The sequence below is a fragment of the Chlorocebus sabaeus genome, chromosome 21 (assembly GCF_047675955.1).
Source record: "Chlorocebus sabaeus isolate Y175 chromosome 21, mChlSab1.0.hap1, whole genome shotgun sequence".
In the NCBI taxonomy this organism is placed as follows: domain Eukaryota; kingdom Metazoa; phylum Chordata; class Mammalia; order Primates; family Cercopithecidae; genus Chlorocebus; species Chlorocebus sabaeus.
Window position 1 is genome coordinate 56,717,077 of NC_132924.1, and position 27,901 is coordinate 56,744,977.

Sequence of the window (27,901 nt, forward strand, 5' to 3'; positions counted from 1 at the left end):
GGTAGAAAATTCAGATACAAAAGAGTGTCTAATGATAAAATGCTAGTTTCTCAGCCCAAGCCCCAGATAACCTTTCTTTCCAGAGACAAACATTTTTACCAAGTTATTTTTTGTTTTGTTATTGCTTGTTTTCTTTTTCGTTTTTGGTTTGTGCTAAGTATCCACAATATTAGTTTTAAGACAGTACTTTTTAATTGTATCTAAACTTTTAGAATATGTCATTTTCATGTTAAAAAGTATATTAAATGATGCCAGCTATCCACCGTTTGTAAGGTACTCTGAATGTATTTTCCAGAAGTGATGGATATATTTCTACTGAGTCATCTTTACATTCTCTGGTTTCTAATTGTGACCAAGAGATGCATTTAAAAGATGGACAGCATAAGAAATGTATTAACTGTAAAAGAGATATGCCTTGTAACAACCAAAGAAATCTGTGTGATGTATAATCAACCTAACAAACTACTACTATAAATGTACTTAGTAGAATTAGGTCTTCCACCGAATAAAAGATTGGCCTGATAAACGTAGAACTCTATTATGATTCAGGTGTGAAACCACGTAGAAGTCATATTCCAGCTGCCAATTGTTAAAATTATATATTATTTCATATATATTTTAATTTTCCACTCCAATAGGACAGTGTGCTTTCATTGATAATAGTAATTATCATCTTTTATTGAATTATCATCTTTTATTGGAGATCTTTGTGCTAGGTACTATACTAACTACTTTATATTAATCATTGGATTTAAGTTTAATGTGTCTATACAAATGTTACTCACATTTTATAGATGAGGAACTTGAGGTACAGATATTTTAAGAACCTTACCCAACATTAGATAGCTGCTAAACAGTAGAGTGATGATCTGAGACCAGATCTCTGATTATAAAACCTGTATTCTTACTCCTGTAATTTACTGTCTTTGATGCAGAGTGGAAGAATAATTCAGATATAAATCCATATTTAAGATGATACATTTTGAGTACGTATTTCTTTGAATGCAATATACTTCTGTATCTAAATCATCCTCTTCAAAAATGAAGTATTCAGAAGACTTGCATATGGGCTGGGCACAGTGGCTCATGCTTGTAATCTCAGCATTTTAGGAGGCCAAGGCAGGAGGATCAATTGAGTTCAAGGGTTTGAGACCAGCCTTGACAACATAGTGAGATGTCATCTCTACTAAAAATAAAAAATAAAATCAAAATTAATCGGGCGTGGTGATGTGTGCCTGTAGTCCTTGCTACTCAGGAGGCTGAGGCAAGAGGAGAGCTTGAGCCTGGGAGATTCAGGCTGCAATGAGCCATGATTGTACCATTTCACTCCACCTTGGCCAGCAGAGTCGAGACCTTGTCTTTAAAAAAAAAAAAAAATAGGTGAAACACAAGGAGAACACCAGCTCAGCTCAGCTAGCTGAGTGGTTAAAAAAAAAAAAAATAGTTGGGTGAAACACAAGGAGAACACCAGCTCAGCTAGCTTAGCCCTAGTGGTTGCTGTTGTAGAGAAATGGTGCTCATAGGGTGTATTGAAGAGGGTTTGAAAAAAGAGCTTTTTACTTTCTCCCTGGACTTTGTGATCTATATCAAGGAGAAAAACAAAAAATTATCAGAGGGCACTGCTTGCATAATCATTGCACATTTTAAAGAATACGTGTCAAGAGAAAGCGTCAGGAACAACCAGAATGAGCATCTCCTCAATAAGACATTAAGTTATCTCTATAGGATTTCTAGCCATTGGTAGAGCATATATATTTTATATATATGTGTGTGTGTGTGTGTACATATATATATTTTGTGTGTATGTGACAATCTTGCTCCGTTGCCAGGCTGGTGTGCAGTGGCACGATCTCGGCTCACTGCAACCTCTGACTCACAGGTTCAAGTGATTCTCCTGCCTCAGCCTCCTGAGTAGCTGGGATTACAGGCACACGCCACCACACCCAGCTAATTTTTGTATTTTTAGTGGAAATGGGGTTTCATCATGTTGGCTAGGATGGTCTCTATCTCCTGACCTCATGATCTGCCCACCTTGGCCTCCCAAAGTGCTGGGATTACAGGCGCGAGCCACTGTGCCTGGCCTGTAGAGCAGATTTTTAACTGATCATCCAATTGAAAACAACTAAAAATGTTGGATAAGATATTTCGTAAAAGCCTTTTTACACATACAAGTCAAGGAAGTAAGGAATATTCAAGCCTAAAAATAGGTGAGGTAAGCAGAACCATAAAGCTCTTTTTTGCCTTGATGGCATTTACCAAACACTTGAATGTGAACAATAATTTTGGAAGTCTCGGGACAATCAGGTACTGCCCAAAGTGCTAAGTATTTAAAAAAAAAAAAAAAAAAAAAAACCGCCAGGGCTAAGGTGAAGCAAGCAGGGCACCTAGGACGCAGTTTAAGAAGGTATTTACTTCCAGGTGTCAACGCTACATGCACACATTCCTGATAGGGCCTCCTGAAAGTTTCTACCATAGATATCACTCTTTTCTTATTCTATTCCTAGACCTAAAGAAAATCCTCCCCATGAAGTTGGCATCTCAAAAGGCTACACCCTCAGTGGAAGGGTAAAATAGCAGTGTTCCCTTCTACCCTAGGCTACAAGGAAAATTGCCTTGCTTCTCAGTGGAGGGAGAGAAAAGGAGGGTGCAGGGAAACACTCCCCCATGAATCAGGAACTTCAAACTGCTCTCCATGGGCTTGCAGGCTGAATTTATATTTTTTAAGTGATATGAAAAACCTCAAGTTAGAAATTAATTTTTAAGTAGTCTTCAATTGATAGTGCTCCCAGGCCTGAGAAAAGCAAACACAGCCTGGGAGCAGTGGCTCACACCTGTAATCCCAGCAATTTGGGAAGCCGAGGTGAGTGAATCACTTGAGGCCAGGAGTTCAAGACCAGTCTGGCCAACATGGCAAAACCCCGTCTCTACTATAAAAATACAAAAATTAGCTGGGCATGGTGGCTCACACCTGTAGTTCCAGCTGCTCAGGAGGCTGAAGCACAAGAATCAATTGAACCCAGGATGGGGAGGTGGCAACAAGCAAAGATTGTACCACTGCACTCCTGCCTGGGCAACACAGTGAAACCCTATCCCTCCCCCTACGTCCTCAAAAAAAAAAAAAAGCAAACACAATTCTAGAGGAACCTACCTTCAACCCAGACTTTGAAGAATTTTTGTATTTAATGGTACAAGGAGAATGAGCAGCTCACGATAAAAATAAAAATCCCAAGTCACACAGGCAATAAAACACTTTAAGAGGAGATAGCAGAAAACAACAGGAAACATTATACACACAAAGATTTAAAATTTCAAAATTATCAGAATTATAAAACAAATGTTTTATTTTTAAAATAGTAAAAAGTATAGAATATTTATAATGATTAAAATTTTAAATTCAGCCAGCTTGGGCAGCATTGCAAAACCCTGTCTACAAAAAATTAAAACAATTAGCCAGGTGTGGTAGCGCATACCTATAGTCTCAGCTCCTCAGGAGGCTGAGGTGAGAGGATCTCTTGAGTTCAGGAGGTTGAGGCTGCAGTGAGCCATGATCACACCACTGCACTTCAACCTGGGTGATAGAGTGAGACTGTCTCAAAAAAAAAAAAAAAAAAAAAATTAAACAGATGGCTTTAACAACAGATTAAAAGCAGCCTAAAAGAGAATTAGTCAACTGGAAGATAAATTATCCAGAATGCATTTCTGAGAGACAAAGATTAAAGGCATGTACTTGTGTATGTAGGGTTGAAGAGGAAGCACTTTCCCCGTCACCCTCTGAACGTTCACTGAAAATGAACTGATAAAAGGCAAATTAATAGGAGAGAAAGCACTTTGGGAGGCCGAGACGGGTGGATCACAAGGTCAGGAGATCGAGACCATCCTGGCTAACATGGTGAAACCCCGTCTCTACTAAAAAATACAAAAAACTAGCCGGGTGAGGTGGCGGGCGCCTGTAGTCCCAGCTACTCGGGAGGCTGAGGCAGGAGAATGGCATGAACCCAGGAGGCGGAGCTTGCAGTGAGCTAAGATCCGGCCACTGCACTCCAGCCTGGGCGACAGAGCGAGACTCTGTCTCAAAAAAAAAAAAAAAAAGGAGAGAAAGGCATACAAATGTATTTTAACATGCAGAGCATGGAAGAATCACAGGAGAATGATTACTCAGTGACTCAGTGGGATACAGATGTATACATACCCTTCTTCCTAGGGGAAGGGGAGATGAAGGATGTAGGAGTCAATGATTTTTAGGGGTAACGAATGGACCCAAGGCTCAAACAATGCTAAGTAAATAATTATCTTTGGAAATTGAATTGGACTGGAGAACACACAATATTTGGGACAGAGGTTGTCTGAGTTCTAGGTGTTGTGTTTAGTATTCAGTCTCTTCCTCTGTGAGATGAATTTCGATCTTCTCTGGTTAATGAAATCTCAGGGAAGGGGTTGAAGGCAATTACATTCCTCTTTGGGGGTCTGGTTTCTAGGTGGATAAGAGAACAGCTTCATGCCGTGCTTGGGAGAGACAGAGGATGAGAGGAGGCAGGAATGGGAGGAGACCTTAGAAGAGATACCTTGGTTCTGAGGCTTATTTCTGAGTCCTTTCAATTTTCAAAGCACTCAGCATGGCAAAGCAGCCATATGTTTGGAGTATCATTTTCTGCACCCCCAGCAGTGGAAAGCATGAGATGGTCTAACAAATATAAAAGAAAACTGGAAGAAAAGGTGAGATGATGGCTAAAGATTTTCTAGAACTAATGAAAGCCATTAATCTAAGATTCAAGAAGTACAGGAGGCTGGATGTGATGACTTGCACTTATAATCCCAGCACTTTGGGAACTCAGGAGTTCAAGACCAGCTTGGGCAACACAGTGAGACTTCATCTCTACAAAAACAAACTTTTTTTTTTTTTTTAATTAGCTAGACATGGTGTCATGCACCTGTAGTCCCAGCTACTTGGGAGGCTGAGGTGGGAAGATCACTTGAGCCCAGGAGGTCAAGGCTGCAGTGAGCCATGATTGCGCCACTGCACTCTAACCTAAGTGATAGAGCAAGACTGTGTTTCAAAAAGAAAAAAAAATAGCAAAGAAAAAAGTGCAACAAATTGCAGGTATAGGATAAATGAAAATAATTCAGACTAGACACATCAGAGGAAAACTGCTGAACACCAGAGCTAGAGAGAAACTCTTAAGCGGCCAGAGAAAAAAAGTCAATTTGCCTTCAAAAGGGCAGCAGTTGAACTGACAGCAAACCTAAGAATGGCAACAGTGGAAGCCAGAAGACAGTTGAATGGGGGTGTCTTAAGTAGGTGGAGGAAAAAACCCTTTCAACCTAGGCTTGTATACCCTGTAAAAATTGCTTTTAAGAACAAGGGTAAAGATATTTTTTAGACTAGCAAAACTCAAGAAAGCATATCACCAGTAGGACCCTAATGAAGGAAATTCTAGAAAGTGATCCCAGGTAGAGATGACAGGAATGAATAGCAAAGAAAGTGGTAAATGTTTAATCTTGTTAAAAGATAAACTTCATCCAAATTGAGGGAGTTTAATTGTGCAATGAATGATTCATGAATCAGGCAACCCCCAGAATCACAGCAGATTCAGAGACTCTAGTGCAGCCACGTGGTGGAAGAAATGATGAGTTAATGGGTGCAGCGCACCAACATGGCACGTGTATACATATGTAACAAACCTGCATGTTGTGCACATGTACCCTAGAACTTAAAGTATAATAATTTAAAAAAAATTATTCAACAATAAAAAAATTTATTGACAAAAAAATGGAAGTGATATACAGAAACCGGAAGTGAGGTACAGAAACAACTGGTTTGGTTACAGCTCAGTGTTTGCCTTATTTGAACACAGTTTGAACACTGAGCAGTGTATGAGTGGTTGAAGTATGACCGCTGGAATTGGCCAAGACTTAGCTATTGTTACAGGTGCAGTCTTGTCTAACTATTAAGTTAGGTTATAGTTCGTCCACAAGGACTCAAATATGAAAGTATGGAGTTCTTCTCAGGCCATATTTAGTTCACTTTAACAGTCTAAATAACATTGCCATAATTTAAATATACATATAATTTAAACAATATTAAGCTATTTGAAATGCTTAATATTTGTGAAGCCAGAATTAAAGTGCATGTTGATAAAATGGGGATACTTTTAAGTAGTCTAAAGTACAAATATTTCACAGGAGGAAGGAAAAGAAAGACTACAGTAGGTTCTGTATGCATGTTAAAACTGTCAGAGTAAACAGACTAGAAGTAGACTTTACATCTTCTAAGCAGGTGCTGAAGCAGAGGGAAGGGAGAAGAACGATGAGAGGAAGGCAAGAAAGGAAAGGAAAGAATAACTGAAAAGGTGGGGGCTGGGCGCGGTGGGTCACACTTGTAATCCCAGCACTTTGAGAGGCTGAGGCGGGCAGATCACGAGGTCAAGAGATCAAGACCATCCTGGCCAACATGGTGAAACCCCGTCTCTACTAAAAATACAAAAATTAGCCGGGCATGGTGGCACACGCCTGTAGTCCCAGCTACTCGGGAGGCTGAGACAGGAGAATTGCTTGAACTGGAGGTGGAGGTTGCAGTGAGCCAAGATCGTACCACTGCACTCCAACCTGGCTACAGAGCGAGACTCTGTCTCAAAAATAATAATAATAATTATAAAGAAATAAAGAAAAGGTGGCACATGTTTTATAGATTACCTTTGTGAAGATGACATGACTAGCAGCTTCAGGACTAAAATTCCATGTGATAACATTCCTCTGTGCCATGTCTAGGGTTTTCAGTCCATCTCAGTGATGAGCAATGTTGATGGCAAAGCAATGTGCAATACTAGAACAATAGAGAACTAGCACTGACACAAGCAGCATTTCCTACAAGAAACCCAGAGTTGTCAAGATGATTTTGTTAGAATTGCAATGAAATTAAGGAGAACCCATATCCCTGAAGTCCCTGGACTAAAGAAGCCAAGTAATGGTCATTCATATTTTATATTCAAATTGAAGTAATTTCCATGTTCACTGATATCAAGTCTTCAAATGTTGGCTGGCCTATTTAGTTTTAATACCAGTGACACAATCACATAATAGGTCTTGGCACCATTACTATTTCTCAGCAAGACGTTGAAACTCACCCTCCTCAAATCTCAGCCATGTAGGTGGGGTCTGACCATCCTTTGACTGGGCTGGAGAGGCACTGCCTAGCTGTGTATCTAAGGGTTAACTTGGTTGGGGGAAGCCAAGAGGAATGCTAAGGGATCAAGTCATGACATGCTGCCCATTGTTTGTAGCTCCAGCATCAAAATATATAATTATACATGCCAAATAAATTCTAAACCTGTAAGGTAGGAAAAGAGGGCTGGGTGGCTCTGACGACAGGTGCCAGAAGCATTGAATAACCTTCTCAGACAAGGTGCGCCACTGTTGTCTTGAATGCTGCAGGGTCCCCAGTCTGGCATTTTCCCCTGTGCTAGACAATGTGCATTCACTGCTGGAGTCTCTGTTAAGCCTCCGTCTCCCAGACCTGCTGGCTCCTGGTGCCCGGCCCAACACAGAGGTGCCTTTGTGAGTGTAATTACCTTTCCCTGTATTAGAAATAGTCTGTTTAGAGCTGTGTTTGCAGGTACAGCTAGAATAAGCAGGAATTAGCATGCGAAAAGACCTGCCCTGGCCCTGACTTCTTTATCAGCACCATCCTTCAGGACTGGTTTGTTCCCCCCTTTGGATTGATTGGGCAGGTGATTTACCATCCAAGATGAGGAGTTTTAAAAGAAGAAAAAGAGACATCGGAAATTGCTGTGCATGTGTGACAGCATGCGTGCGAGAGAAAGAGAGATACAAATCCTGTTGTATTATATCTATTGACAATTTCATGCCAGGCAGAGCTGGCAAAACAAACTTGAGTGGACGATCCTAGCAACTTGAGAATTGATTAAAGCTTCCTTAGGCTTTCAGCACAGTGTCCACATCAAAAAGGCATGAGAGCAAAATAAATGATTCTTTTGCCATGATGATTCTGCTGCCAAAATCTCTAAGCCTGTCTAATTGGCCTGTGTCAATTGTAGACTGTTAACTTGAAGTTAAGTGAGGCCTACCCTTAAAAAAGCTTTTCTAGATCTTAAATAGAATGATGATGGAGAGACTTTAGCATGATACAGAATTGGAATGGAGGCAGAGTTGATAATTAAACTAGATCTGAGTTTTTTTCCAGTTTATAACATAGGTCTACCCTGAGATGATTTTTGTTGTCCATGTCTGGATATTAGTGTGCCTTTTATTTCAAAAGAAGAACCCAATAGTTTATCATCTTTAGAGATAAAGTATTTAAAGAATAGAAAGAGATTAGATGATTGTATTTTGCATTTATTAATTTCTCCCAAGTGATTGTAGTATATACTGAGGAAATTCAAGACTAATCAGAGAATGTTTAAGGGCAAAGCTGCCTAGAAAACCAGTAAAAAAAAAAAAAAAAAAATACCCAAAGCAGGATAATGTGGGGATTTTCTTACATGGCAAGAATGTTTAAATACTTTTTTTAAGTGGCGCACCTTTGTAACTCATTAATTCTTAAATAGCCAAAGCAATATTTTTGTGTTGCTGATGCAGGCTCTAGGGCAGCATGGACTGTTTCCCTTTGTTATAAAGTTGCCTGTTCAGAATGGCTGATCACTTGGTAAAAATTATACTTGGGACAAGTAGAATTCAAATGAAACAGGTTTATGTTTTGCTGTAGTGCTGGAGAACGGGTGTTCACCACAAAGTGAAGGATTTATCAAGGAATCCAGGAGAGAAACATTTTCACCCTTAGAACTTTAAGTCTTTTTAACATCCTGCTTCCCTTTTCATTGTGCAAGAGCAACAGGTCAGGGATTGCCTAAGGCAGTCTTACAAATTGGCACCTGCCTTTATGCCTAAGACCTAAAGGAAGTGGTGGGGAAAAAGAGGCCAGGGAAATTTAATAAGTCTGTGTCTTTCCTTGGGAATTGGGCTTTGATGCCTGGGGTGCAAGAGAGGTGAAGGCTGCCTCCTGATGCGACTGGGAGAGGTATTTTCTGCAGGAAGACACCAGAGCAGGTGCCAGGAGAGGCAGGGAGACACAGCCCTCGAGGTGAACACATTTCTGTCCCTTAATGTTTGTAAGGCAGTGGATACCTTACAAGGACTTTCACATGTATTACTTCATTCATTCTTAAAGTTTCAGTTGTCCCAGTTGCCTGAAGAAGGTGGCCTATGGTATTTTTGACAGGTGAGGAAGGTTAAGGGCTTGATTTCTACAGGTGCTCATCACATGGCTAGGGGTGGGAGGATAATCATACCAGGTGAAAGTTCTTTTACTTCCTTGACTTTTGCATTTCTTCCTTTTTCTCAGGTAATCAGACACCAAAGACTTCTTGCATATCCTAACATTTGTTCTAGTCTGAATGAACACTTTGACCACATTGCTTGATTCCTGGAAAATGAAATACAACCTATTTCTAGGCATTTTTCCTTTAGTGTTGCACAAGGCAATTCTACCCTTTCCTCAGGGATATATATATATGTTTGTATGGTTTTTGATCAAGCCATTTTTCATCTCAGCCATGTAGAGTTGTTTTCCAACATCTCTTGAAGTACGTCTCACATCTCTTGTAGATGCCTTTGTAACAGGGATACCCGATTTACTGTCATGATTTCAGGAAAGGAAGGAGGAGGCTCTCAGAAGGTGGAACCCTCAGTGGGTCCTTCTTCAGAAAACCCAGCTGATTCTTCTTGTTCCTTTACTCTTCCTATGCCTCAGGGATGTTTATAATTTTGGGTCATGTCTTCCCATGGCCTTCTCATCATATTGAAGCCACACAGCATAAGACAGGTTAATCTGTTTCTCTTTCTCCCCTTGCCCCCTTTTTTTAACTTTAATGTTTCAGTACAAAATTAGTGACTGTTTCCTCCTATGTTTTGTTACATCCCCAACAAATAATATATCTTTGTCTGAAAAGCTAAAAGTGGCCGGGCGCGGTGGCTCAATGCCTGTAATCCTAGCACTTTGGGAGACCAAGGCGGGTGGATCACCTGAAATCAGGAGTTGGAGACCAGCCTTCCCAACGTGGTGAAACTCTGTCTCTACTAAAAATACAAAAAATTAGCTGGGCATGGTGACAGGCACTTGTAGTCCCAGCTACTCAGGAGGCTGAAGCAGGAGAATCGCTTGAACCCAGGAGGCAGAGGTTGCGGTGAGCTGAGATCACGCCACTGCACTCCAGCCTGGGCAACCTGGGCAACAAAGCAAAACTCCATACCAAAAAAAAAAAAACAGAAGAAAGGAAGAAAAGCTAAAAGCTTGGTTTTAGTTTCTGATATATTTTTCCAAGAAATAATTTTTTTTTTTATTTTTATTTTTTATTTATTTATTTTTTTTATTAAGATGGAGTCTTACTCTGTTGCCCTGGCTGGAGTGCAGTGGCACAGTCTCAGCTCACAGCAAGCTCCACCTCCCAGATTCAAGCGATTCTTCTGCCTCAGCCTCCTGAGTAACTGGAATTAAAGTGATCTTCATTTGAGTTGATTATTTGGTGTCTAATTTGATTATCTTCTTGACTGAGTCTACATGTGGATGAATAGCTAGCAGCACTTATAAGAAGGCTTGGGCCAAAAAGGGAAAAGGAAGGAAAAATAGAAACTAAACGCTGATATTGTTACCCTTTTACAATAACTGCCCGAATTATAACTTTTTAAAAAACTAGTTGAAAGAAAAGGTTTGGATGTTACACACAGATATTAACATTATACTATATGTTTTCCCTTTGAAAGAGCTGAGAGAAGTGGAAAAAACTCCTAGGGTCTTGAGTTTTGGACTTGTCTCTGGAACTACCTCCAGGGTGCCCTCTGAACAAGCCAAGGGCATAGCCCTCAGTAAATGCGCAATTGATGGATTACCTGTCCAGGACAATAGATTACCTGTCTAGGACATTCGTTTGTATGTGCCTAAAATGAGTAGTTTGGGTGTGGTGGATATTGTGATTCTTAATTTTAATTAAACATCTAACACTTTGGGGGTGGACAAGATACAGAAACCTGAGCCGGGTGGCAGTACATGAGGTAGATGCTTGCTTCTCTGAATACTTGTGTACACAGAGTGAACAGAGGCATGCCTGCACATCCATGGGTAAGTTGACTGAGAAAGAGCCAGCAAGACAGAATCCAGATTCCAAGGATTTGTTCTGGTTGGGAGGATGAGCCAAAGTAGGATGCAACTTAATAGGATTAAATCTGATGTCCTGCCTGTGTTACTTGTGTGAGGCAACTAATTAAGTTATAGTAGACTTGAGTTAATAGTAATTTATATGAAAAAGACTAAGGGTTTTATTACCCACAAGCTCAGTTTGAGTCAGGAGTGAGATGTGGGTGTCAGGAAAACAAAGGCTACAGTAACAGATACATAGTGTTAAAGAACTTTGACAGTTTGGAGCATCAAACAGAAATACCCAAGATCCAGCATTACTAGCCCTCAATAAATGTCACTGGGTATGGCTAGATCTGTTGACTCTGGCTGGATTCATTATTTTCTTTTGGGAATCTGTGTATTTGGTGGAAATTTTTAGTTATTAGAAATCTGTGAAAGAAATGGTATTAAATCATTACATGTTGAAAAGGGATGATTTCCTTCCCATTCACCCTACCCAAAACACAATATATGTGTTGTGGTTTTCATTATAATATATCATATTTCTGGGCACTTATCAATTCATGGGGCCCCTGCATAGCATTATGTTGGCAACAGAAACTATTTGTTGAAGACTTTGCTGTAGGAACTAATTGTTCTACACACAGCTCTAAAATGTATCCGAATTATTGTGAATATTTCAGGCTTTAGAGTAGGCATTTATCAATGTTTCATAAACCCTGGGTGGCAGGTAAGTAAGTATATAAGGAAATTAGAAGGATCATGAACCCCTGAAAAGATATAATTTTTTTATGTATGGGTAATTTCTTTCTGGGAAACAATCCAAACAGTACAAAACAGCAAACCCCTTCCTCCCCCAGCCACCCACCTATATAATTTGTCTACTTCCTAGTGTGTAAATAAAGAGGCATCTTGACTACTGTTACCCAAGTTTGGTGAGACCAGAGAACAGATCTTCCTTGAAATGACAGTGACTTGCCACCAGTCGGGATTTAAAAGGATGTCACAGCCAGAGTTCCAAGAAGGTTTTAATTGAAGTCTTAGCATTAGAGTAAATGAGAACTGCCCTCCTCCCCTCACAGCACACAACGAAACTAGTTTTTGTTTTAAAAACAAAGTTTAGATTTATTACTTGCAGAATTTGGGTTATTTTTTTTCTGTTCCCCTTTCAATATGTGAGTACAAATTTGTTCTTCTCCAGGAATATTTTGTTCTGAGGTGAGTTCCAAAGAAGCTTGATCTCCTCAATGGGATATGTGTTTCATGTGGTTTTTCTTCCTTTGCAAATGTGCAGGGTGCCAAAGCATGCTTTCTGCGGGACATTCCTTTCTCGGCCATCTACTTTCCGTGCTATGCTCATGTGAAGGCTTCCTTTGCAAATGAAGATGGGCAGGTTAGCCCAGGAAGCCTGCTCTTAGCTGGTGCCATAGCTGGTGAGTGTCCCCCATGGAGTTCTGTTACTTCCCCAACCCTTGCTGCCCCCATTCCCTAGCCGCCTGCTACTACATTGAAATTTTTTGCTGATGGTTCTTGACAGGGCACATTTGAGTTGCCTAGAGATTGAAGAGCTACTAAAAAAAAGGAAAAAAATTAATCTTCGTTCTGGCAGATGAGATTATTAGACAAGCTTAATTTCTTAACTCTAGAAAAAGCTCATTAAATATTGGCCTATTTTATGGTATTGTGGAACTCCAATTCAAGTTCCATGTCATTTTATAGTCTCACTTCATAGCATAAGAATGATAACTGTTTAGCCAGAAGTTTTTAAAGATTCGAATATGTTTGTCTTAAAGATGTCTGAACAAAATAGTGCATAAAAGCCTGTCCAGAACTTAAACAATAGTTAGAGAAAAAAAATGTAGTAGAACCAGAAAAGACCTGGGCCAATTAGAGACACCTGTTTCCTCCCTATCTTATGGGGGGATGGTGGTAATTAAATCACAAATGGAAATAACTATCTTCTTCTTTTCAGTGCTCCATTGAAAACATCGATAGAAAATAATTAGCCATGCCAGAGATCAGTTCATTCTTTGATGCTTCTTCTTGTCGAGGGACTCTAAGAGGAGGAACAATCCAGATTAGCTCTCCAAGTGATGACATTTAAATAAGTTAACAAACCCTAAGGCAGTCACAGGATGCTGGGATCCAAACATTTTTGATACCTGTGCTACTCTCATGAGATACGTAACTAGAGTCTCCATGCTTTTCTCAAAGATAGCATAAGAACAACTCCCAGCTTTGGGAAGTTGTTTGCTGTTTTGTGCACACCCCACCTACCCTGGCTGCAGCCTGGGGAACCCCTGGACACAGGAACCCATGTAGCTCCTCCTTAATTCTTAGTTAATCCTTTTCCTTCAAAGGCAGTGATATTGGTATATGAGGCAGGGTTACTCTTTCCTGGCTGCTTAGAAACCTCAGTTGTATTAGCAGCAGTGATACCACTGTATCTAGAGCAAGAGATCATGATTTCAGGACTTGAGTATAAAATTCCCAATTTTAATTCCAGCTTGACTCATGGTGGCCTATATGTAATTTCTCATATATCTGTAAATGAGAAAATGTTTTGAACAAAAGGGTTATAATTTATTTCAAATTAATGACTTGAAATAAGGTAGGACCTAATGAGAATAACTAAGTACCACTTATTAATGTGTGACCTTGGGCAAGTTACTCCACTTCTTAAAAGCTTTGGTTTCCTCAGCTGTAAATGGAGATCACAACTGCACCTACTACAGAGTGTGTGTGAGGCTCAAATGAGAGGATCTATGTGAAAGACTTGGCATACTTCTTAGCATATAGTAAATGCTCAATAAACGTTAGCCAAGTATTATATTGAAGCCAAAGAATCTGTCTGTAAATCACTCCAAAAAATCAGTTGTGAAATCAGAAGTTAAGTAGCTGACCTCAGATCAAGGTCTAGAACTCTTTCCTAAGCCTCATTTTCCTCACACCATAAAAATACCATCGTATCTCTTCTCTTGGAGAAGATAGGTACCCAGAAACGATTCTGTCTCTGGGGAGGTAATCCATACTACCAGAGCTATGGAAATGACTGGTGAGATTTTTTTTTTTTCATTTCAGGTTATTTTCCTTCTTTTTTTATGATTTTGAAAGTAATATTACTCATTGTAAAATATTTGAAAAGTACTAGAACAGGCAAATAATAAAAATATTATTCATTATTTCACTACCCTAAGATAATCGCTATTTAACATTTTTGCTCATTTTTCCCCATTCAGGTTTTTCACAGAGCTGTAATCACACTTTGTATAGATAGTTTTCACTTAAGGTTGTATCTCAAGCATTGTTACCCATCATGGCAAAGTAGTTAATGACATGTGCTTGTGGGGTCATACTACCAAGGTTCAAATTCCAGTGTTTCCACTCTGTGAACCGCGTAAGTTATTCAATCCCTGTCTGCCATTTCTCCATCTGTATTTGGAGATAAGAATAGTCTTACCTTACAAGATTATTATGAGGATTAAGTGAATTAATAGATGTAAAGATTTAAAATAGTGCCTGAATAGTAAGTATTCAAAATGTTCCATAATAATAGTAATTTTATTACATATTATTTAAAACTTTCCAAACATAGTTTCTAATTGCTGCATCTTATATATTTCTCAATTGTAGATACTTTAATTTTTTCCAATAAATTTTAAATAGCTAGTAGTATGCTTAAAGCCTTTTCCCCTATTTTGAATCAGTTATTTCTTTTAAGAGAAGTAGATTATCTGAAGTGAGTTTGTTGGTAAAAAGCGTGGTTGTTTTTCAGCCATTGACCCATTATTCTTGAGAGTTTGAAGTAGTTGGCATCCCTATGGTGATATTAGTTCAGCCCTCTTGCCATCCTGTTGTCTTTATAAATGCCTTCTGTATTCGTTATCTATTACTGCATGCCAAATTCCCTCAAAACTTAATCAGCTTAACACAACCAATATTTCTTTTCTCACAGTTTCTGTGAGTCAGGAAACAGGTGTGGGGTAGGAGCAGCTCACTGGGTGCCTCTGGCACCAGGTCTGTCATGAAGTCGCAGCCACAGTGGCAGCCAGGCTTAACTGACATTGGAGAAGCCACTTTCAAGATGGCTCAGTGACATAGCTATTGACAGGAGGCCTCAGTTCCTTGTCATGTAGGGCTCTCCATAGGTCAGCTTGGACACCCTCACAACATGGCAGCTGAATTCTCCAGAGCAAAGTCTGAGAGAGAGAGAGAGAGAGAGAGAGAGAGAGAGAGAGAGAGAGAGAGAGAAAGCAAGGCAGAAGCTGCACTGTGTTCTATGACCTTGCCTCGAGATGATAGAGAAGCAGAGGCATGAATGTCACAAGGGTGCAGATCTTTGAGGGCCATTTTGGGAACGGTTGGCACACTTACTATAGAACATTGACTTTTATTATTATTATTATTAGTTTTTTTTAGATGGAGTCTCACTCTGTCACCCAGGCTGGAGTGCAGTGGCGCTATCTCAGCTCACTGCAAGCACCGCCTCCCGGGTTCATGCCATTTTCCTGCCTCAGCCTCCCGAGTAGCTGTGACTTCAGGGGCCCGCTACCACACAGCTAAATTTTTGTATTTTTAGTAGAGACAGGGTTTCACCATGTTAGCCCAGATGGTCTCGATCTCCCGACCTTGTGATCTGCCCGCCTCAGCCTCCCAAAGTGCTGGGATTACAGGCACGAGCCACCATGCCCGGCTATTATTATTATTATACTTTAAGTTCTGGGATACATGTGCAGAATGTGCAGGTTTGTTACATAGGTATACAAGTGCCATGGTGGTTTGCTCTACCCATCAACCCATTATCTAGGTTTTAAGCCCCTCATGCATTAGGTATTTGTCCTAAAGAGCATTGACTTAATTATTATTATCCACCTTCCTCCTGATCCCCGCTTTCTGGTAAAATGGGAAAAGACCGAATTTGCCCTGTTGATTTTAGTCTTCAAAGAGTGAATAAGCTACAAAGCTTGATGGTCTTTGGGTATTCTACAAAACTATAAAAACTGTGTAATGTGAAGTAAGCTACTTTCTTAATTTAATAACAGATATCAGAAGCCAGTGGTCAATGTCGTAGCTACCATTCCAATTAAAGTTAGGAATAAGACAAGGATGTCTCTCTCATCTTTGTTATTCAGCCATGTTTTGGAGGTTCCAGTCAGCATGGTAAAATTAAAAAAAAAAAAAAAAAGGCATAAATAAAAGAGGAAAGGAAGCAATCATTATTTATAAATGATTATTTACCTGAAAATCAAAATTAAAATATCTAAGAAGTATATTAGAATTAGCAAAAGAAAGATTACTAATGCATTTTGTTATAAAATAAACCTAAAAAAATCTATACCCAGTGAGCAGGAGTGATGTCATGGGGTGAACAGGGCTGAGTGTGGAACCTTGCTGAGATGCTCAGGCAGAACTGAGTTCAGCATGGAGAAGGGCAAGAAGACTTCTGTCAGAAGTGTGCCTCATGCAGCCCCAAGAAGGGCAGTGAGCAAGCACAAATGTGCGCTAACCCTGAATGGGCTGTTGGGTGGAGGACGGATCAGACCCCCACATTCCCTTCGTGGTTGCCAAGAAGAGCAAAGGCATTTCTTAGCGAGAGGATCCATGGTATTCAGAGAATCCCAGAAAGTATTTAATAGGAGAAAAGCTTCTTTCAAAATATAAAAATCCTCCTTTTTAGATGGAGTTTCAGGCAACTACATTGAATAATTGTTGGCCCCTAACTTATACAACAAAAATGTCTCATGGCTATTTTTATATGTACCATATTTAAATTGATCACTTATACATACAATATTTTTTGCTGAATGTCAGCCTATTATAAATTATATAGACCTGTGATTAAATGAATATGACCACGCTTTCTATGTTTAGATAGTAATTTCAATTATTCAGTAATGTTATCTCACTTTTTTCTTTCCAAAAATTTGATTAGCCTTGAGGTTAGATTGTTTTAGTAATATGTAGCTTTTTAGCAAAAGTGGTTATTGATATCCTCACCCAGAGAATATTGGGTTTTGGTGGGGGTTTTTGTTTTCGTTTTTATTTTTTGTTTATGTATCTAGTTATAAACTGGAACTATATTTAAATACTGGAACATCTACTCCCTTATTTCACAAGATAGAACAAGACTAACCAATATTTGAATTCATGTTCATTGGCCGAAGTACCTCAGCTTTGTCAGAAAGCGAAGACCAAAGCAGGGATCCTGAAATTAAGAAACCAAATTCAGATTCTCTATAATTAACATGGTGCTTTATAATTAATGATGGACATTTCAATACACCTTATGAATGATATCAAATAAAATATACTACCACTCAAATTTTATAGAATGCTATGTCATACCAGATGATTTTTATCAGAGTGATAAGATAGAGGAACAAGACAAACTGTAATGATGGTCTCACCTTTGAATTAATTAGCTTGAGATTAAGTTGTAATACAAAAATACCTTTAAAAGCTCTTCCAATACACAGAAGTGGAAGTGTGTTATACATGTGTGATCATGATGCTTTTGCAAACATTAGATTGTGTATTATGAGAAAAGTACTGTTGGTACAAATTTGTTAATTATGTGGACATAAAGCTTAAGGTATAATAGTTTAAAACCAGTCCTTAAGCCCTTAAAAAAAGTAATGAAGAAATTGAATCAAAGCAATGGACTGAGCATATTCATCCATCTCTCCTATCTTCCCAAATACCTTAAAATGTCAGGAAATGCATTTTTTTCTTTTTAATTCCTTATTGGCACTAGAAAATGCTAGCACTGGCCCTCAGCAGAAAGGAAATAGCCATATTGACTCTGAAACTGGACTGAGAGATGCCACAGTCCAAAACACAGCAGGAGAAACTACCTCTAATGCAAGAGCAGAACTGGAGAATGTTAACCTTTGAGTGAAGAATAGAATGCCTGGAGTGGAGGTGGAGGTTTTAGGGTAAATAATGAACATGAGTTAGGGAACTGTACTTTCTTCAGGATTGCCAGGCGTGGAACTCTCTCCTGGTTTTCATATGGAGCTTTAGGAGACAGTTGTATCCAAGTTAAAAGCTCAGAGCTCAATTCTAAAGAAAGAGACCACTTCCCTAGAGAGGATAAGTGTACGGAATGGATAGAAAACAGGGTAGGACTGAAGGTAATTCAAGACTTCTACCATAGATGCAGAAAAAAATAAACTGATGGCAGCTTTTCCCAAGAAGAATGTCAAATAAATTATTCTACCCCTAAAGTGAAGTTCCCTACATTTCAGCAGTTTGGAAGGTCCACACCCTGCCAGCGTATCCTAACCCTTTGCACCGAGTTACACAAAAGCCCATAGACCGTCCCATTCAGGACAGAGACCTGTGGGTGAAGCATACCTAGAATATAGTAGAAGTCACCCACAACATTTGTATATAATACTAATCAGCCTATCCTTTGAACTTGAATAATATCAATAGACAGCCAGACATCCCCAGCCATGAAGGAGCAACAAAGTAAGTGAACAGAAGAATTAGAGAGAAAACAGGCAATTCAGGGGACAGAAGACAACTTTTAAGAGCTATAATTAATTAATATAATTAGAGTGCTCAGAGAGATTTGAAAGAAATAATCAGTAAAGAAGCATTTTTGAAAAGTAATAAAAGCATTGCCATAATTAAATATTAAGCGTTAGTTCTGAATGATAGAATGGATATGATCAAAGACCAAATTTAGACATCTGGAAAATGGAGACATGAAAAAAAAAACCTCTAGAATGTAATGTGTAGCAATAATATAGAGATTTAAAAATTAGAGAAAATTTAAGATACAGGTAGAATTAATCTTGGAAATCTAACATCTGTTTTATAGGAGTTCCCTAGGGAAAAGTAATAAGGAAAAGGAAAATAGAGAAAGAATCAGTAGAAGAAGATTGACTTCTCATCGTCTTATCTCTAATACTGAATACTCTCAAAATCCCAAGGAAAGGATGCCTTGAGTTGTAATTATGTTCCTGGGCACACTAACACTCAGGAGGCGGAGGGCAAAACTAAAGTTAGTTTTTCACATGCAAGAACTCAAAGCTTTCTTCCCCACAGACCTTCTCTGAAGCAATTAAAAAATTAATTTAAGGGCCCAGCGCGGTGACTCATGCCTGTAATTCCAGCACTTTGGGATGCCGAGGCGGGTGGATTACCTGAGGTCAGGAGTTCGAGACCAGCCTGGTCACCATGGTAAAACCCCGTCTCTACTACTAAAAATACAAAAAATAACTGGGCTTGGTGGTGCACACCTATAATCCCAGCTACTCAGGAGGCTGAGGCAGGAGAATCGCTTGAGCCCAGGAGGTAGAGGTTGCAGTGAGCCAAGATCGTGCCCAACCCCAGCCTGGGCATCAAGAGCAAAACTCCGTCTCAAAAAGAAAAAAAGTGAATTTAAGAAGTAGGAAAATGTGGGATATATGAAACACCAAATAGAAGTTAAACCTGTGGTGGGTCTCTGTTATTGCTGACTTTGGTATATGTATTCATTTAGGAGGCTGACAAATGAAAGGAAGGACAAAAGTGCCAGTGCGCCAAAGTCCTGCCCCTGCTGGAGGATGCAAATGCTAATTAATTGCACCTGTTGTAAATGTACACCCACGTAACAAATGCATGTAACGTTTAAATATATTTAGTCAGGAAACCGGTGGGGATCAAAAGGGAAATAACTGGAAGCAGAGAAAATAGCATAATATAGGATGGCAGAAATAAGGCTAATAGTCACAAGCACTGTAAATGAATTCAGTACACCTAGTAATAACAAGCACTTTGAGATGAGTTTTGAAAGAAAATCTAGTCATACGAAGTTTCAGAAAACAGTGACACAGAAAGATTGAAAGACAACTGATTGAAAAATACGTACCAGGCAAATATCAATAAGCAAGTAGCAATATTAATGCCATACTAAATGGAATTCAGGGTTTAAAAATAGCATTCAGAAGCACAGAGGCATATTTTGTAAAAGACAAAATTCACTATGAAGATGCCATCAATTTCTATGTAATATCAATATACAATGCCATCTCTCAGCTTAAAGGTATGAAGAATATGTGGTATTTTCTCATGCCTGATGAAAAATTTTATCACACTGCTTTTAGAAGCTGACATATTAAGTAGATAATATAGATAGGGATGCAAAGGGGATTTTGAAAACAGCCTTGATCCAAAATAAATAGATATTAACCTTTGTATTCAAAAAAAAGAAAAGCACTTTCCTCATAAATATAAATGGGATATTTATAAAAATTAACAGTGATTTGTGCCCTAAAGCTGTATTTTGCCAGTCATATTTTCTTTTTGTTGTAAATGATATTCTACTGTAGCTGGGCCCCCTTTGAAGACTTGTAATTTTTTAATTGGTTGAGACGTGCCCTAAGTTACTCTTGTCTCAGAGGTGGAGGATGGCCCCTGGGTCTCTATGTTTGTCTTGTCATTGAAGAATCAGGCAGACTGCCAGTCCCTTTCCTGCTAAGGGACCTAGAGGAAGCATCTCTGTTTCCCAGTCTCCTCTTGCTCCTCTGTCTTTAGGAATAGAGAAAATTCAGACCACTTGATCTGCATTGTCTTAGCCTTTTGGAATCCAGAAGAGAGCAGGCAGGTCTGCCAGACGTCCCTGCCAACCCTGGTCCCCAAAATCAACAGCTCTCTGGTGGCTAAGTTCTTTCCAGTATCTGCTGCTTTCCCAGCCTTGCTTTAGGGTAGTCTGGTGCAGTTCTCTAGGTTAACTTACCAAATCCTCACACTGGAAATCTCCTGTCCACCAAGATGTCCAAAATTCCTTTTAGGCCCTACCAGATACCTCCTTAGGAGAAATTAGCTGACAATGGAGATGATGGGAGTTATGTTCAAGTTGCCGTGTTCCAGCATCCCCCACAACTCCTATCAGTTTTGCCAGGCAACTTACTAGGTGGCATATATGTTTCTTTTGACATTTTTGTGTTCCACTAATCAGTATCTTTCATACCTGCCCTCTCCACCCCCAGTACCTCTATTTTCATAACAAAGAACAGTTTATGAAAATTACCCTAGCCAAAGGGAACTTTTTGCCCATTTTATTGCTTGTATGTCTTTCACAGTCACACTCTGACATGCCTGCCCACCATTGCAAGGCGGCTTTTATTGCATGTTTAAAGCAGGCTGTCTTGCTAAACTCTTACTAAACCAGGAAGTAAAATAAAATTGGTGGTGTGAACACAGTGGATTTCTAAGCGTTTTTCTTGTTTCCTTCCATTATGTTGGAGGATAAATTCCTGAACCAAAGTTAAAATAATTCCTACAAATGAATAGGAATTTCAGTATGACTTATCCAGTGAAGCATTGGATATAAAGAGAACTTTTTGCATGCAGAATTGTGATGTATTTTATAAAACCTCTTGAGATTAATGTTTGAGGAGCTAGGTAAAGATAGAAGAGATACTCCTTCAGTAATATAAATGCAGGCATGTAGTATGCAGATTTACACCCCCCTTTCAATTCACTGTAACTTTAAAGCTGTCTGTTAGAAGGATGAAATGTAGTTGTGAGCCAGACCATGTTGGTTTGGACAGAAATTCTTACAGAATTATTAAGCCTTAAAAAAAGCAAAGGAGATTTATGCATCTGCATTTGACCAATTTGGTTTGGAATAAGTTCATAATGGAAAAGTAATAAAACCATAAGAGACAGTGTCTTCTGAGTACAGTCTCGCTTTTAAAAAATCTAAACATGCGCTGCCCCATTTTGGATACAGGGACTGTAGAAAAATTTCCCATTGGTAACTTTGGGAGGGTTTTCTGTTGTTGTTGTTCCTTTTTCATTGATTATCAGCCAGTATAAATTTTAAGCTTTCTGTCAAATATTTTTCTGGAGATGTCAGTCTTAGGAAGAAGAAATCCTGAAGTGTTATCTGTAGGAGTCTCCTCCCAATTTCACCCCTCTCCCCGAAACCTCCACCTCCCATCCCCCAACACGCACGCAGTGTTTTTTTGGCTATCAGTAAAGTCTTTTTCTGGTGTAACTGGAGAGGTTGGGGTTTGGAGAGTAGGGGGTGGTTGAATGTGTGAGAGAAAGTACCTCCGGTGACTGCCAGCAGCCACAGAAGACCATGAAGAGGAAACGCATAACAAGCTTCACCTCTGAAAAATCGGACCTAATAACTTTGCAAGTTTTTGATTTCAACAGGAAAGAAAAAAGAAAAGAAAACCGCTTTCTCCACTTACTCTCGAACACTTGAAGTAGTGTTGTTGATAAACAATTTCTTAAAAATATTTAAAGATTTAGGAATAGAAACGAAGGCTGAGTGATTTGGGCAAGGGAAGGTGTGAGTTGGGTGGGGCGGGGTGTAGGAGCAGACATCTTGCACACAGGAGAGTCACGGTTGCACTTCCCATAGAGGACAGCGAAATAGGCATTTTATTGAATCGGATTTTTAACTTTCTTTCCACGGCCAGCAGTTCAAAGCACAGTTATTTTTATATAGTGAGAATGTGACCAGACTGAGATGGTGTTGTGTCTCTCCTGCAGGTATGCCTGCGGCATCTTTAGTGACCCCTGCTGATGTTATCAAGACGAGATTACAGGTGGCTGCCCGGGCTGGCCAAACCACTTACAGTGGAGTGATAGACTGCTTTAAAAAGATACTGCGTGAAGAAGGCCCAAAAGCTCTGTGGAAAGGAGCTGGTGGTATGGAAATAATTTGTTCTTAACTAACTCTTTGGTATCAGGTAAATTTTTTAAAAATCTAATTATATCTGTGATTTCTCCATTTTTTTTAAAGCTCGTGTGTTTCGGTCCTCACCCCAGTTTGGCGTAACTTTGCTGACTTATGAATTGCTACAACGATGGTTCTACATTGATTTTGGAGGAGTGTAAGTATCATGCTAAATCTGCTGCTACATTTTGGCTGCTTCTAATACTCTGTCATGGAGAAAGGTACATCAGTCTAGTCTCTATAATAAAATAGAAGAGATTTAGGGAAATGTTGAAATTGTGTTAACAAGGTCATTTCCAAGGGAACATACAACTGATTAGAATGTATCAACTCCTTTGCATTACATATTTGAACAGGTTTTGAATGTTATTTTTACCAAGTTAAAACAAAAAAAAAAAAAATTCAGCTTCTTACTCTGTTTTCTCTTCTTTTAGAAAACCCATGGGATCAGAGCCAGTTCCTAAATCCAGGATCAACCTGCCTGCCCCGAATCCTGATCATGTTGGGGGCTACAAACTGGCAGTTGCCACGTTTGCAGGGATTGAAAACAAATTTGGACTTTACCTACCTCTCTTTAAGCCATCAGTACCTACCTCAGAGGCTGTTGGTGGAGGCCCATAGGAAGATCAGCCCCAGGATAGTGCTGTCTCTTTGTGGGTACTCAGTAAAGAATATCCCTCCTGGGAGTGAAGCAATGCTTCATCCCTTTTACATCCATCTCTTGTTTAAATTCAAATCCAGGCTTTTTTATCATGTGAAATCATTCATTTTCTGGGTGTTTTCTTAACCAGATCATTGTGAAATTATTCATAATTATTCTTTGGCCCTCTGTCCAGAAACCTTTGTTTGTATCTGAAAATTGATGGGATTTGGTCAACACTAACATGATTTGGGCAAAGGAGCAAGTCAGAATAGAAATTAGTACTCCCCTCCTTGAACTAGGATTGTAGTCCCAAAGAGGCTACTGTAAGGCAATCATGGTGCTCGGAGCAGTGTTCCATGTGTGTTTTAAACTGGTAGGAAGCTGGGTGCATATTTATACAAATAAAAAACACTGGAAGAAATAAAAAAATATATATCAAATATATTCAGCCTAGTTTCAAATTTTAAGCATGCACAAATTCTGTCTCTGGATTATATTATGAAGCTTTTATGTGAAACATGTTTCTTTGTAATGAAAACCACATTGGAGATGTTTAGTAATCATATTCTGTTACTGGTACCAAGACTACTAGGGAAATGCCTTTGTACTTTAGGGAAGTACTTTTGGCATTTTATTTTATAGACAGAAAAAACTGAGATAAAGCCCCTCTCCTGGAAGTGCTAATTTTGAAAACCTGCTCATGTGATGTACATGTACTGATTACTGCCTATTTTAATAAACACTCTTGAAAAATGCATGTTACCCTGTTGCTGCCTGCCCTATTCCCCTCATCTCCCCATCATTGGCACCCACTTGCTTTTAAAATCCACTTTATCTTGAATCATGTAAGACAAATATATTCTGATATAAGTATTTAATTCATGTTGCCTTGCATAATGGTCAGAGGCACATGAGTTTGTGAAGGTGGAAATAAACTATTTGTAAAGTGATCGAGTTGTTTGTCTTGTGCATGTTACATGGTGAGTGGCTACAGTAATTGTCATTATTAGTCTACATGTTATGTTTTGAGGGGAATTTTATTCATATTGACGTGGATATATCCTCAGTATCTTTCAAGGTAATGTGTTCCCTCATTTTCATGGCTCAAAGTGAGTACAAGAAACTGTATTTAACCATAGATAAGCAAAGAACTAGCAAACTTGACACCTTTGTTCTAGTCATTCCAGCACTTTCAGCAGTTTATTGTGATGATGAAGGTCACATAGTTTTAGTAGAACTTAGCCATGAAAACTGCTATGAAATGGCAGTTGTATTTTCTAATCCAGTCTAACTCTTGCACACACCAAAACCATATACCACTATATCTAACATTTGCTAATATTTGGCTAGCACTATAATGATTTGGGGAAAGAAGCTAGTCTTGAACAGAATTTAGGGCTATTCTTAGACCATGATCATGCTTCCAAAGAGGCTACTAATTAATCTGTTGGCAGTCTGCATGAACATTTTGGGTTTCCAGAGTTTGTCTCCATAGCAGACAGCCATTTGTCAGTCTGTTTCTGTAAGTCAACAGGCTGACATTTGAAGTTGCAGTTTAAAATTGGAAATAGTCAATACCCGCCATAAGCGGCTGATTTTTTAGACGGGGAGGGTCAGGAGGGGAGTGAAGAGCTTTGTCTTCACTAGAAACAGGACAGATAACATACATGGCTCCTTCTGTGATTATTTGACAAAACCAAAGAGGAATCCCCTCCCTAAATTCAGTGTGATAAGTGATAAATATCTGTATTATAATCTCAGAGACTAGTCACAGAACTCCATATATGTCTTAGAAATGTGGACGGTGTTATAACAAAACATGCAGCTTTGGTCTTTTGAATGTGGAGAAAAGGCCCTGCGTCTCTGCATTCCTTTTCTTCACTTGTTTGAGATTTTATGGAAGATCAAGTTTTCATGGTAAAAACACTGACCAAAAATCTCATAACGTGTCCATTGCCCTGCCTGCCTCTTAAAGAGCAGTTGCATTTAATGAGAGAGCATCCTGGCTTCACTTAGCCTTGCCAGTCACTGAGAACAGTTCTCTTTAGTGAATAAGAAGCCAGGGGCCCCAGGAAACCAATGGAGGTAGGGCTACATGTCTGTGTTTCCTTAAAATCCTTGCCTGACTCTGTTCAGGGATAGGCAGTGATGGGAGACTCTGAAGGAGGCTGATTTCCCTCATGGTTCTGCTCAGTGGGTGGTGTTACTGTGACATGCCCTGAACAGGACTGCAATGACCGTGTGGTGAAAACCACTGTAAAATTTGTTCTGGGTTTCCCTTCTTTCTGGTGACAGCACAATCCGTTGTTGTCGTCAGTGGTGTGGCTGTTGTCGGTGCCGTGGGTCGTTTCCCTCTGTAGGGCTGAGGAACTGAAGGTGGTAACTCTCACATGCCTGCCTGCTTGCCTGCCCACCTGAGGGGGCCAGCCTCCCTTGCTCTGCCTGCCCCGAGTCTCCACTCTGCTCCTGGTCCACCATGTGTTTCCTTGGGGGGTGGGAGAGAGGTCTAACTTTCGTAGCAGCTTTTTTTTTTTTTTCTTTTCCAAGGAGGGGAAAATATGTGAAGCTGACCACAAAGTGAACACACTGATTCTTGGGTTCCAGTCATGGCTGGGTTTCTTGAGGCTGGGTGGCATGCTATTGCCAAGCTCCTGCTACACCTCGTAACCCACAACCATTTGCTGAGCTCCCTGGGGTTGCCTTAATCCCAGAAGCCAGGGTCGCACAGAGGAAAATAAGAATTCTGGCACAGAAAGGAGTCATTTAAGTGCTTATTGCATTTCAAGCTTTAGTTTCTACTTAGCTAAAATATTTACCATTGCTGGAAAACAGTGTTTAAAATGTTGTGCTTATATGTTATTTAATGGCATGGCCTATGTAAACCTCAGGATGCTTACATTTTGACAGTCTTCTGGAAATGTTTAACAGCACATAACCCAGTGAGTGGGGAATCAAAACGGGAACAAATGGTGCTTGAAACTATTTGTAATCTCCTCCAACTAGGTATACAGAATGCAAGTCATGCTGGAATGCTTCAGGTAGAGGGAGGGAGATCTCAAAAAAGAAATTTGATGAGTCCTGTCTTATGGCCCCATTTATCAACCTTCCAAATAAACTGTCCCTAACAGTCATCATGTGCCTTTTACCGCAGAAGGCATACTTGTGGGGATGAATTTGTATCCTTGCCACTGAGCAAAATCCCATTTTCAATTCAGGGTAATCAAATGCTTTCAGGATGTGGATTTTTCCAAAGATTTTTAAGAGACACGTTCCCTGGTCAGAGCAGTGAAATGTTCTTCCCACAAATGGTACTGCCCACAAAGGGGTGTGTGCCTTTTGTTTTACCTTTGGGGAATAACCTTCACCAAAGAGTTCTGTTGTGTTAGGAAGACCATGGGGAGTTCATTGCTTCATTTTAATGTCTGAGGCATCTAACAGCATTGTCACCTCTGCCTCTTTTTTTTTTTTTTTTTTTTTTTTTTTTTTTTTTTTTTTTTGAGATGGAGTTTTGCTCTTGCCCAGGCTGGAGTGCAACAGCGCAATCTCGGTTCACTTCAACCTCCGCCTCAAAGGTTCATGCAATTCTCCTGCCTCAACCTCCCGAGTAGCTGGGATTACAGGCATGTGCAACCACACCTGGCTAATTATTTGTATTTTTAGTAGAGACGGGGTTCTTCCATGTTTGTCAAGCTGATCTCGAACTCCCGACCTCAGGTGATCCGCCCGCCTTGCCCTCCCAAAGTGCTGGGATTACAGGTGTGAGCCACTGTGCCCGGCCACCTCTGTCTCTTGAAACAGGCAGTCTTCAGCTTAAAAGTCCACATCGGGATCCATGATGGTTGGCAGTGTGTCTCTGATTCTCTTAGTAGAGGCTCCTAGTTATTATTTTGAAGGATGGATGAATGGATGAATTTTTGAGAAACACTCTGAAAAACGCATGTTACCCTATTGCTGCCTGCCCTATTCCCGTCATCTCCCCATCATTGGCACCCATTTGCTTTTAAAATTCACTTTATCTTGAATCATGTAAGACAAATATATTCTGACATAAGTATTTAATTTCATGGTGCTTGCATGATGATCAGAGGCACATGAGTTTGTGAAGCTGGAAATAAACTATTTGTATTTTTAATAAAATAAACTTTACAGGCCTTTTCTACTGCTGGAGTTAAAACCATAACTGAATACAATCACAGTTTTATGTATTGATCATTTACAAGTCATAAATAAATATTTTATCAAAACAACTAGAGCTATTTAAATTTTGTTTTAGTTGAGTCAGAAATTGTCACATAAACTATATGATAAATTTAAATTCCCTGGTCTTGGTTAAAAATAAAGCTTTTAAAAAATCACATCCTTTGAGATGAGTTTTACATTCCAACACGAGTTGAAATGTATTAGTACAATAGTTGTTCTTATCAAT

The 27,901-nt window shown here is 39.5% G+C and overlaps 1 protein-coding gene across 2 annotated transcripts in view; it reads left to right on the forward strand.

Annotated features, from left to right (window-relative positions):
• Positions 1 to 24,425, forward strand: part of SLC25A13 (solute carrier family 25 member 13) — a 210,262-nt gene extending 185,837 nt beyond the window's left edge. For both annotated transcript variants that reach the window (XM_007982099.3, XM_073009117.1), the window contains 4 exons: positions 12,441 to 12,579; positions 22,646 to 22,804; positions 22,899 to 22,989; positions 23,267 to 24,425. In XM_007982099.3, coding sequence (XP_007980290.2) covers positions 12,441 to 12,579; positions 22,646 to 22,804; positions 22,899 to 22,989; positions 23,267 to 23,453 — 576 coding nt within the window. In that variant the 3' untranslated portion in view covers positions 23,454 to 24,425. The remainder of the gene's footprint in view (positions 1 to 12,440; positions 12,580 to 22,645; positions 22,805 to 22,898; positions 22,990 to 23,266) is intronic.
• The last annotated feature ends 3,476 nt before the right edge of the window (positions 24,426 to 27,901 follow it).